Source organism: Pelophylax lessonae, assembly GCF_965119305.1.
Source record: "Pelophylax lessonae genome assembly, chromosome: 7".
NCBI lineage: Eukaryota > Metazoa > Chordata > Amphibia > Anura > Ranidae > Pelophylax > Pelophylax lessonae.
This window is the reverse complement of record NC_138774.1, coordinates 237,935,057-237,948,061: the sequence shown is the minus strand read 5'-3', so window position 1 is coordinate 237,948,061 and position 13,005 is coordinate 237,935,057. Positions and strand designations below refer to the sequence as shown.

Here is a 13,005-nt window from a genome sequence, read left to right as displayed (position 1 = left end):
GCATCTCCCAAACCTGTGAAACCTTGTATGAGAATTGAACCCACAACACCATACATACAAGATAAATCACATGCATGCAAGGGAGCCTGTAGGGCCTGCTCAGTCCTCCACGGAAGGGCACCTCAGTGCGGTTTTCTTTGGGTTAGTGTTCGTGTCTCGGTGCTGTGTACTGAGTGTTTATACAAAGCAGTGTGCATATGGGTGTGTGTGTCATAGAAAGAGAAACAATCTTCAGTGTGATAGTGGCAGTACTGGAAGCTTTGTGATGGGAATAGTAACATTCCACATAAAAAGCTCGGAGGATAAAGCTTGCACAAGCTCAGCACTAGTGAATTACAGTGGGGGTGGGGGACAACATTACACGGTGCAGATAGGGGGGTGATGATTGTGGAATATTGAAACACTGTGTATTTATGTCATGGGGAATAGCAAAAACTCCAGCGTTGGCATAGCAAAGGGTAAGGGGTGGGAGAGTGTTGCAGAGCTAAAAAGCATTTAAATAAGACGTTTTGTGCCAAAAGGAGGGAGATTCTGGCGCTGCTTCTGCCCTCCATAAGTTCATAGTAAAAGCTTAGTCCCATTGTGCAGGTCCTCAGAACTGGGTAATGACCTCTTCTTTCTTTTCTGGAGCTGGTACAGGAGTTTCCCGATACCCTTCACCCTCCTCCTCGCTCATGGGCGATTGGAAGCCACTATCATCTTGGGTGGAATGTACTGCATGTGTCGTGGAAGTGTGAAGCACTTCAGACTGGGTGTCCTCTTCTAGAGTGGCAATTGAAGTAATAACCACCTGCGGCATCTGGCAAGGCAATATCTTGGGATGGACAGTTTTTTCCTGGGATGGGTGGTGTTCCAGCTCCTCTACTGGATGGTGTTGATGGCTCACATATTCTATGACTGAGTCATGGTCGGCTGTCTTGTTCTCAGGTACTTCATGAGGCTGCTCCTCAATCAATTTTTGATTATCTGTGCTCAAATGTTCTTGTGTCAGCAAATTATGTTGTGGTTCCTCTTCATGATGACCATGGACCTCTTGTTCTGTATGATCTGAAACCCTCTGGTAATTGTGTACCAGTTCTCTTTCTGGAGACACATCTGTGGTGGAAGGTGCCACTGGCTGCTCTACATGACTGTGATCCACAACTGTGGTGGAAGGTGCCACTGTCTGCGCTACATGACTGTGATCCACATCTGTGATGGAAGGTGCCACTGTCTGCGCTACATGACTGTGATCCACATACGTGGTGGAAGGTGCCACGGTGTGCTCTACATGACTGTGATCCACATCTGTGATGGAAGGTGCCACTGTCTGCGCTACATGACTGTGATCCATATCTGTGATGGAAGGTGCCACTGTCTGCGCTACATGACTGTGATCCATATCTGTGGTGGAAGGTGCCACTGTCTGCGCTACATGACTGTGATCCATATCTGTGGTGGAAGGTGCCACTGTCTGCACTACATGACTGTGATCCACATCATCTTCAGGATGTCTACCAAATGATGTGTTCTCTTCTTCCGGGGCCTGGAGATCATTGGGCCTCATCTGCTGTGTGTGCGACTGAGTGACTTGTGTCACCTGTTCCTGTTGGGGGGCCTGAGCGATGTCATCATGTTGTGGGATCTGTTCTTTGCTTGGAACCTCAACATCAAACTCTTTGACAAGCATGCTTCGGATTGTGCCAACATCGCTTGACTCTGGCTCTTCAGGGATATTTTCATTAACTGGGGCCTCCTGGCAGGATTCCAGGTAATCAGGCGCATCATCATCCTGAATAAGGGATACCACTTGGCGTTGTCTACCATGCCGACCTCCAGAGGAATCAGTATTGTTGGAATACTTTTCAGTCCAATTAATGGGGGGCTCATCTTCCAGGAGGTGAAGGTTAGGATCACTGTTGTGCAATACCATACTGTCCCGGAACAAGTTATGTTTTCGCTGCGTGGCGGCATCTTTTACAGCTAGAAAAGAGAAGGATAGAATCATTATACAGTTACCATTTATACTCAAACTTTTGAGGAATTATTCTGAAGTTGATGGAGAAGCCGACCTGACTCACTTATTACCCACCTTTATGCCATCTCTATTTTACATCTGCCCCTTTGTCATGCCTGATACAACTAAACTGCCAGTGCACACCCTTATCCTGTTGCAGTTCAACTATTAGAACACTCTTCTCTTCCCCCTGTCAGAACACAATAGCTCGGGGGGGATCGCTGGACAACCCTCGCATGGTTAGTACAGCGGCTCCAAACCAAAGTTGTCAGCGCTGGGTTGCATGAAGAAAGGAAAAAAAAAAAAACTGCAGTGAGTACCCAGCTTTAAAGCGCGCGTTAAACGCTAACAAGAGAGAATGTCTCTTAGCGCCCATTCACACTGGAGCGACACGACCTGCTGGGGCGACCTGTGAAGTCGCGGTGCATGACCTCGGCGAGACTTGCAGGGACTTCATATAATTGAAGTCAATGTAAGTCGCCTCCAGGTCGCCCCAAAGTAGTACAGGACCCTTTTTCTAAGTCGGAGCGACTTGTGTCGCTCCTATTAGAACGGGTCCTGTGCTAATCTATGGCAGGCGACCAACCGCGACTTGTCAGGCGACCAAGTCGTCTGACAAGTCGCGCTAGTGTGAATGGACCTTTATTGGCTATATTTTGGTTTGGTACCATTGAAAATATTTTGTTTACTGTTCGATAAGTGCCAAAATACATGTTGATCCTGCAATAATATTTTGGGATGATAAGCTAGCTACCTGTGCTGTACTCTCAACAGTTAGCATTATTCCCAACAGTTAGCATTATTCCCACCTCTCTCTGAGGACAGAAACCCCCCCCCCCCCCCCATGTGTTGGAGAGATGGTGGAATTCATTAGTCCTCTCATAGGATGACAACATTACTCTTTCATAGACACAGTAAAGTAAGATGGTTGTCACCCTAGGGAAGGAAGAGTGCTTTCACCTGATGATCCTGCCAGTACCAAAGGCTGAAGAAAACAAATGCAGCCATCACATCTAATGCATTTTGCTTTTGGGTTTAGATACGCTTTAACTCTGCTGTTTGCTTCATTCACCTCTTTTCTCAAATCTTCCAATCCTGCTGCTCTCTTTCAGTACCTCCACGGGTTGCTGATTACTGAGAGAATTAGGTTTAGTCTTCTAGCTCTAACCTAAAAGACCTGGCCCCTCCACATACATCTTCTGATTCCTAGATGCTATCAAGACATTCCCTTCACTAAGCATATTGGCTAATCAACTATAGTCATAGTATGTCACCTCCAGTCTGACCGCAGTACTCACTATGCAAAGTAAGTACAGCGATTTCCCCCCGCTGAGCTCTTTTCAGTCACTGATCCATCATTGCTTCTCTTCTCTCTGTGTGTGGCCTTAATCATTTCTCATACCTCTGAATGTTTTGATCCTTGAGATGTACACCCAAGAGTCTGTTAAACGTAGCCATACTCCCCGCAGTGACTACCATTTGTGGTAGAGAGTTTCACAGTCTTGTAGCCCTTACTGTAAAGCACCCCCTGCGTAGCCTGAGGTTAAAACGCTTCTTCTCTAATCGCATTGTATGGCCTCGTGTCCTCATGCAATCCTTGTGACTGAATCGTTTTTTTTTTTCTATGCTGAGATCACTGTTGAGGTATTTGTAAATCGCTATCATGTCCCCTCTCAGGTGTCTTCTCTAGGGAGAATAAATCAAGCGCTTCTAAACGCTCTTCATAATTAAGGTCCTCCAATTCCCTAATTAGTTTAGTTGCCCTTCTCTGGACTCTCTTCAGCTCATCCCTCCTGAGGACTGGTGACCAGAACTGGACAGAATACTCCAGATATGGTCGGAACAGAGTTTTATAAAGTGGTAGGATTATAGTTTTATCTCTGGAATATACCTTATGCATGCTAATATCCTGCCGGATTTGGCAGCTGCAGCTTGACATTGCATGCTATTGCCAAGTCTATCTTCTACTTAGACTCCCGGATCCTTCTCCATTTTTGGTTCTCCCTCTAGAGTGTATTGTGCTTTTATGTTTTTAGTCCCCAAGTGCAATACCTTACACTTCTCCACATTAAAACTCATTTGCTATGTAGTTGCCCACTCTGTTATTTTGTTCAGGTCATTCTGTAAGATATCTATATCTTAATGTGAAGTTATTGCCCTGCCCAATTTAGTGTCATCTGCAAAAACGGAGATTGAGCTACTGACCCCGTCCTCAATGCTATTTATGAATAAATTGAACAAAATCGGTCCCAGGATTGAGCCTTAAAAATGGAAGATTGAATCTGGAGCAGCTGTGCTCCAGTTGTGATAAATTCCCCTCGGTGTCAATTGATGTATTGTAACTTTGTACAGAGCCTCTGCAGATGATGTCACTCCATTACAAAAATAATAATGAGGTTTGTTCACCCAACAGCCACACCACTTTCTTCTTACCTTGCACAATGTCCCTCATCACAGTCTGCAGCACCACCTCTTCATATGTGTTCTCCACTAGGACAAACCTCGACAGCTCCTCAAATATAAGTTCCTGGTATCGAGGTAACTCCTGTAGATGCCAAGACCCAATGTAAGAACAGAGAACTAAAAAACATACAATGTGATCCGGCGATTTCCAATCACATACGCTAGTCACCACAGAAACCGCAATTCTTGTTACCTATTACATCCAGTCACGTTCTCCCCAGAATAATCTATGAGCTGGCTATTACAAGTGCCAAGGTCCTACCTCCCACCCCCCAAGACCCTTTGATGGATGAGGTCCAAAATGTTATTTCACCATCAGTATCATCTTATAATGAAGATTTAAAGTGTATTTCTGGGCAAAAAAAAAATGCAGCAGTACTCCTCTGCAAAACATTTCTCCATGTTATCCCTTTAAAAGCGCTGTAAGTACAGAAAAAAATGTGTTGATTCTGCCAGAAATCCAGTGAGCAGCCAGAGTACTTCCCTATAGGACTACAGAACACCTCCCAGTTTCCGCGATGAGTAGAGAGGTGTTTTATAGTCCAGCGGGCCTGACAACAGTGCTTAGAATTTTAGTGCAGCAGAAGCAGTATTGTCAGCTCACTACAGGAAGTAGGGAAGCCCATTGAATTTCTGGCAGATAAACAGGCATTTTTCTGTGCTGGCAGTGTTTTTAAAGGGGTAAAACATGGGAAAAGATGTACTGCATGATTTCTTTTTTCATTTTGAAAAGAGATAGATGCTTGTTCCCCGACTTGTACACTTACCGATTTGCAAGTAGGTGCCAGCTTCTTCAGGAGGAAAGGAATAATGATTTGCAGTAATGCCTCTTGAAAGAACTTCTTGCGGACACTGCTACTGTCATAGTCATATTTCTGCAAGAGATGACATATAGCCGGGGTTCAGGAATACATCGCCAGCATACACATTTTACTAAAACAAGCCCTACACCCCCCAAAACATCATAGCATTGGTACCCTGCTGGCCCCAAGACCGAGAACTGAGCATTCGAGGATCGCTGATCGCTCAGTTCTTGGGCTTCAGTGAGCAGAGAGAGCCAGTAACTGTCAGTCACCAGCTCTCTGATCTGCCCCTCTAGCGCCCACCAGGGCACTGGGCTGTTCAGGGGCAGTAGTGGCTGGCTCAGTGGCTTACTGAGAAGATGAGCTAGCTCCCGGTCCAAGGATCTGGGTGGGTCCCGACATTAAAGTTAGGATTCCTCCAGAGCCTGGATCAACTCCCATGAGTGCAGAACTTTGTGCACTCAAGTGATCCACAGGAGAAGTATGGCCAAAAGAGCTTTGGTCATAGTTGTCCTTTAGTGATGATATGGTATGCAGTACCCTTTTATTGCCACTGGCAAAACTAATTTTTTGGGGCAGTGTTGAGATGTAAACAAGCTCTCAGCTGCAAAAGCAGCCAGGAGTTCATTTACATTTGCTCAGCAGGCTGTCAGCTTTCAGGACGTGATCATAGTGAAAGCGCCCGCCCCCCCCCCCCCATCTAATGTGTCCTTGGCTCACCAGTTTTCCCTTGAGATCCATAAACGTTTTTGGTGGAAGATCAGATCATTTTTGCTTCCCCCATCTCCGCTGCAGTGAGTGAACCCAGAAGGTCTCAGTTCTGAGCACTTCTGTGTTCAGAACTCTCAGGTTCCAAAGGGTGAGTAAAAAGCGTTGCTTTTGCATTTACTTGTATAGGAAAAGCAGCCTAGGTCAAAATTAGGCCATGTACATAACCTCTAAACTGGTCATGCAGCGCTCGCTAATAACAATAGGAATGGTTTTAGCATCACTTGCACACCAATCATTTCTTGGAGTTAATGTTAGGATCTCGGTCATGGATCATTGTTCGATTTTTCGGGTTTTGTGCTCTGAGTTTTGGTCTAGCTGGGAAGAAAAACTGAATTTTTGTAAAATCTTACCTGTAAAATTCCTTTCGCTGAGTCCTCCGACAGTCGCCGCCCCCGCCCCTCTTTTGGGGTTCTTACTACCTACTGCTATGCTACCAAACTGAGTTGGGAGTGGTCACTGCAGGGGGGTATTGACCAGATGGGACAGCCCCCATGGGTGTGTATATGCAAATTCCTTTGTTCTTTTGACTAAGTCTTTATGCCTAGCTACTCCTGCGGAGCGGAAGTAAATACCCAACAGTGATGTCTTAGAGGAGGCGGTGACTGTCGGAGGACGTAAGAGAAAAGCAGTTTTGCCTAATTTCAGGAATATTCAACATATCTAAAAACAATTCTCAAGATTTAAAAGCTTTTAATCTGTGCCCCCTCTAAAGAAAGCAGTTCTTTTTTTGCTTTCTTGAAGAGCTAAAGATTGCCGAAGAACTTTCTGCATCCCACACCCTTCTAAATATGTCTTCTGCTGCACTCTGGGGTTCCTCCAACAGCCCCTATGTCACTACCAGACACTGGACAGAAGCACAGCAAGGCTCGGTAAGATCAGACATCTTCTAGATTCGTGGACAAGCTGTATTCAAGACATTGAAGATTGATGGGACAGGTATTAACTGCTTTCTTTCCAGGGAGCACTTCAATCTTTTAATCTAGTGACAAAGCCGCATTAACCACTCATTGTTGTCCCAACATCTTTCCTACGTGCGGCCTAAGCTTCAGATCTTGTCTCACCTTGAGAACACGCTCCAAAATACGCTGGATGTCTCTGCACAGGTTCTCTGCCCCTTCTGACTTGTTCAGTTCCTGGTGGATGAGCTGTTCAAGTGTATACACTGCATTGTCTGTCAGCTGCAAAGACAAATTATTTGCTCCTTAGTTGAGAATGCAAGGCACTCTACCTATTTAATTTAACATCCAAAGGGCAGACAATCAACATGGCGACAATTATAAAATGCAGTGAACCTTGCTAATATACAGTATCTCACAAAAGTGAGTACACCCCTCACATTTTTGTAAATATTTTATTATATCTTTTCATGTGACAACACTGAAGAAATGACACTTTGCTACAATGTAAAGTAGTGAGTGTACAGCTTGTATAACAGTGTAAATTTACTGCCCCTCAAAATAACTTAACACACAGCCATTCATTTCTAAACCTCTGGCAACAAAAGTGAGTACACCCCTAAGTGAAAATGTCCAAATTGGGCTCAAAGTGTCAATATTGTGTGTTGCCATCATAATTTTCCAGCACTGCCTTAACCCTCTTGGCATTGGAGTTCACCAGAGCTTCACAGGTTGCCACTGGAGTCCTCTTCCACCCCTTCATGACGACATCACAGAGCTGGTGGCAACAAAAGTGAGTACACCCCCTAAGTGACAATGTCCAAATTGGGTCCAAAGTGTCAATATTCTGTGTGGCCACCATTATTTTACAGCACTGCCTTAACCCTCTTGAAGGGCTAATTTTAGCGCACAAGGTATAGTGTCAACAGGACAAGTAGAGCACAGTCCATTAAATAAAATCCATCACTAAGGTGAGTACACCTGTAAATGTAAAAGTCTGATCAGCAACATGCACCAAGGACAGGGACAGCTCTTCTGAAGAGTGAAGCCAACTCTTTTAAATGAAATGCAAAGAAAAAGAAAAGCACCTCTAAGTGCAGTATTTTATTAGACGATCAGACAGGCAGACAATTGAAAACTCACATGATTGCTGATCAACAAGGGCTCACTCATCTAGGGCTGCAAGCCCGGTGGCAGACGTCCTGCAAATGTGCACCTTTGGCCCAGAAATATGATAGCCGAGATGATTGTGGGAGACGGAAAATTTCCGGCTTGCCTGCGTCTTCCGGGTACGGCTCGTGGTGGACCAGCTTGGGGCGCAGCGTCTTAACGTCACCAGAAGGGCAGAGGAGAACCACAACGCGTTTCAGAGCATGCGTGAAACTCCAACTGAGCATGCACGCTCCTTTTTTCAAAAAATGTCAGAAGACCAAATCTGAAACCCCTGTGCAAGGCAACCAATTTGCTCCTTCAGTTAGGCTTTGAAAATGAAAGGTAGAAGCTCAGATTCTGTCTTCTACAGTTTTCACAAATTTCACTAATTTCGGGGGCATTATTTAGGCTTTCTGCGCAATTACAATGGTCAAATGGTCAGAAGTAGCGATTGCCACATTAACAGGACAGATAGGTTTATCTGTGCCACCAGCACCAATTTCTTTTTCAGAGTGAAACAAACGAGTGCAGGTCTGCACCTGATTAACAGAGGGAATATGTCAGTTTTCCACATAGAAAACTGCCTGCAGATTCCTGCCATGTTTTGCCATGTTTTAGGGGAAGCAAACTGTCAGCAGACCGCACATATCACTCTCTCTGCCCATGCAGGGATCACACTTCACGAGCAGAGCCTGAAGGGTTAATACTCTCCTCTCCGAGCCGGGGACAGCAGAGAGATTGGAGCAAACCGCTCCAGTTTTTGTTTTCCGTTGTGTGCGCTGTACTTGCACAACACTTTTAAATTCCCCCCATTATTTTCTATCTATCTATATATATATATATATATATATATATATATATATATATATATATATATATATATATATACACATATATATATATATTTTTTTTTTAACGCAATGTGCATACTCGCTCTGCACTTCCTCCATAAGCGTATGCAAACCCAAACAATCAACTTTTCTCATTTGGTCCCTTTTGTTCTGTTAAAAGCGAAGTCTACCTTTAAAACCGTATTACGTCCACATTTAGACCCGGTTCACACTCATGCAAGTGCCGGGTTCGCATGTAATGTCGGAGCGCACTGCTCCGACATTACATGCGATCAGCTGTGCGGTGCGAGTTTAGCCATACAGTTTGTATGGCTAAATTCGCATCGCACCCGGTGCAAACACGCACAGGAGGCATTTTTGCAGCCGCATCAGGATCGGATCGCACAGCGGTTCACACTTGTGCGATCCCATCCTGTGCGAACTGCACGATCGCACTGCGATATGCGATCAAACTGGGGGTGTCGTTAAGATTACATTGACACCCCCAGCGTATCGCATATGGCAGTGTGAACTGCCGGGGGTGCGTGTGCGATGCGGGAAAAGGCTGCGAATTCGCAGCCTTCCCGCATCGCAATAGTGTGACCCGAGCCTTAGGGTATAACATGTGCCAAGCTCCATCAGAGATCTGTAAAGAAATGAACCCGTCTGCCCCCATAGCAGACAAACTTGTTGTCAATGGAAAACGAGTGCGGAATTCCATTGAAAACTTGATTCACACTCCATCTCTCAAATGAAAGCCCAAACCTTGGTACATACAGGGAGCTGGAGGAACAGTCTGCAGCAACCTGGCACTGAACCCGCCATTCACCGAGCACTGTTGCAATGCTCTGCAGGCTCATTTGCAAAAAAAATAATATTAATAATAATAATAAATAAATCACTGAAAGAATTTTGCTTTATCTGTTCTATGCATACCAAAAAATAAAAATAATACCACCTGTTGATCCTGCCAAAAATCTTGTCAGTTAAAAAATACCTGTCCTTTTTGTTACATTGTAATCAATTACATTACTCCCAGCCAACTCTGGACTACAGAATCTCCCCAATGTAAGCAGATGAGGGGGAGTATTTTGTAGCTTTGTCACTGTGTGCCAATGCTGCCTCTCTATAAAGCATGTTGAGTGAGTGTTGTCACCCTAGGACAGGAAGTGTTTTGCTAGAAGGGACACTATGTGAAAATAAAGGGGGAAAAAAACAAACCTAAAAAAGAAAACTAATGAAGTCACTAAAAACAAAAATTGTACATGAGAGTATTACTACAGGATTGTACAGTCCTGGTTTAATCTGGCCCTAGTATGTATGTATGCGAGAAAGGGAATTTAGATTGTAGGTTCCCTATGAGCAGGAACTGAATCTACAGTAAAATGCTGCATACATTTTAGGCTCTATATAAATCCCTGTAATATAAAATACCCTCTGTTGAACTTTAATCAATCAGTATCAGATCCATCCTCCAATTAAGGGTTGCATTTTCTTAACTGGGGCTAAATTCTTTTCACACCCGACAAAAAAGGGCTTGTTGAGCACAAAAGAGCCACTAGGAGGAGCTATTGTCCCATTATACTTCTGAACCAACAACCAGCAATTTGAAGAGTTGCGGCTTGTGGTTCCCATTATGTAGCTGAACGGTTAATAAAAACATTTCCATTCCTCACCTCCCTCATGAGGATCTGTGCCCTCTGCTTGAATACAGACGGACTTCCCACGTCAAATCTTTGCTGCAGTCCTTCCAGATTCAGATGATCCATCTTTTCATAGCACTGCTGCATTTTTACTGGGTGATAGCCCAGCTGTGAGATCTTCTCCATGTGCTGGAGGATAAAGAATATTACACTGGATCATATATTAGACCTTATTCATTTATAAAACATTTCCCTGGATGTGCTTTAGAATTATTTTGTGCCTCCGCTCGACAATCAGTGCCCATGACAAATACATGTACCTATCACACAGGTATCCATACTGGACACTCCATCCTCCGTGCAGCCTTTGAGCTGCACATCATCCATGGTCAGCTGCACAGTGTCATTGTTTGCCAAGACATTACAAGCTGTGCAGCTGGCAACCCACTGGTTGATGTGATGTTGTCGGCTGCACAGTTGGTAGTGTCTTGGCTCCATTCAGCTGCCAGCCAGGATTTTTCTGTCATTGGCCAAATAATAAGCAATTCAAGACAGCTTCCCAGCACATACACGGCCCACACTGAACACTGCTGTCTCTTTCTGTACACTGATTCAAAACTGGGCTTAAAGTAGTTGTTAAGCCACCGTGTTCTCTTCATAGAAACCCCTAGTGTTCGATAATGTTAGGTGCCCTGTGTATGTGCTTTATAGAAAAAAATGTTGTTTTATACCTTATTTCAGAGCGCCTCTTGACGTGCACGTGACTGCCCGCCTCTCTCCTCTCTCGATCTGACAGCTACAGCTGGAGGGTCCGAGAATCCCCCCGTCAGGCGGTGAGAGGCGGGCGGTCACGTGAGCGCCGCTCTAAAATAAGATTAAAAAAGCACTATTTTTTTTTTTTTTAAAGTACAGACACTGAGCTTCAATCATGATCAAACAGAGGATTGTATGAAAATTGAAAAGTAATTTTAGCAGCAGGAGGGGAGGAGTGGGCACTGACAAAAACTGACAGGCAGAGAGGGAGGGAGGGGGAGAGGAGAGCTGCGGATGTTGGAGGCATGTAAACTGACCACGGTGTCAGGGCTCAGCAGCCATGATAAACCATGGTCAGTTTACAGAGGGGAGGACAGCACCAGGCAGGATCAGCCAGGTGATTTAGGGGATGGAAAGGGCCAAATTACAAAGCACAAGCACTGTGCTGTTATTCATGCTTTAAAGCAGGCATGCCCAACCTGCGGCCCAGAACCGCAGGCAATGCGGCCCACTGCCCCCTGACAATTTATTTATTTTTTTGCTGGGGAGCAAGAAAGTCGAGTCGGGGGGACGGCCACAGAGGGAGCCTCGGGCTCGGAGGGGATCATCTACTAGTTGTGTTAAATTAGTGCTGGGGGGGGGGGGGGCGGCAGCACGGGAAGGGGGCGTGGTAGCGTTTTATTACTTATATAACTTAACTAATAGTATATATTTTATATGCGGCCCGAGAACATTTCTCTACACTCAATGTGGCCCAGAGAAGCCAAAAGGTTGGACACCCATGCTTTAAAGCAACGGGATCCATTTTTTTTTTTTTTAGGGTAACAACCACTTTAATTACTGGTAGGTTCCTAATCTGCTAACTGGTGGTAATTATGTGGTGCAAAAAGGAACAACCTGAATCTGTTGCATGTGTCAAAACTCTTACTGAAACTGTAGCAAAGCTTTCATGAATTAGGGGTGCAGGACATTTTAAAGGACCATACTGCAAGAAAAGTGTTGCAAAGCTTTATTGAATCACTCCCTGCCTGTCTCTAGAAACAAAACTGCAAATATATGGTGTGGGCACCTAGGAGGTGCTTTGTACAACCCCAATTCGAAAAAAAATGTGGGACACTGTAAAATCTGCATAAAAATGTAATGCAGTTATTTGCAAATCTCATAAACCCATATTTTATTCATCACATAGAAAAAATATCAAATGTTTAAACTGAGAAAATTTAAAAAAGAAAAAAAAATTGAAGATGGAAGCGATCCTCCAGTGGCTGGGCTTCCAAACACCTCCGGTAATGGCTGCCCTGCCCCCCCCCCCCCCATCTCCTTCCCCATCTGCACTGCAATAAATTCACTGAAGAACACAGAGTCACAAGGGGTTAAAGAGAACCTGTCAACAAAAACTATCACAGACTTTTTGTCCCCTATGTGATGAAAAAAGTAAAAAAAAAAATTGGTTAATAAACCCCCCACCCCCTCAAAAAAAAAAAAAAGTTTAAGGCCTCCACCCCAATGTACAAACATGAATGGGGCGCCTACACAAGAAAACATCAATTGCGATGCATCTGGGTAACTCTAAACCGGTGACCTGTAGGGGGCTTCCCCTATTTCATAGGCACATGTAATGACATGTTGGGTATTCACTGAGTGCAACCTCATCTTTAATCTATTTTTTTATTTGGTAATTTATTGTGTTTGTGTGCC

General features: G+C 44.5%; 1 protein-coding gene across 1 annotated transcript in view; it reads right to left on the bottom strand.

Annotated features, from left to right (window-relative positions):
- Positions 1 to 370: 370 nt before the first annotated feature.
- The window catches only part of LOC309560309 (protein Niban 2-like), a 156,661-nt gene continuing 144,026 nt past the window's right edge, over positions 371 to 13,005 (bottom strand). The window contains exons 11-16 of the mRNA XM_082263925.1: positions 10,588 to 10,743; positions 7,095 to 7,211; positions 5,227 to 5,334; positions 4,430 to 4,541; positions 1,451 to 1,962; positions 371 to 1,114 (exon numbers count right to left, since the gene is read on the bottom strand). Coding sequence (XP_082120051.1) covers positions 593 to 1,114; positions 1,451 to 1,962; positions 4,430 to 4,541; positions 5,227 to 5,334; positions 7,095 to 7,211; positions 10,588 to 10,743 — 1,527 coding nt within the window. The 3' untranslated portion in view covers positions 371 to 592. The remainder of the gene's footprint in view (positions 1,115 to 1,450; positions 1,963 to 4,429; positions 4,542 to 5,226; positions 5,335 to 7,094; positions 7,212 to 10,587; positions 10,744 to 13,005) is intronic.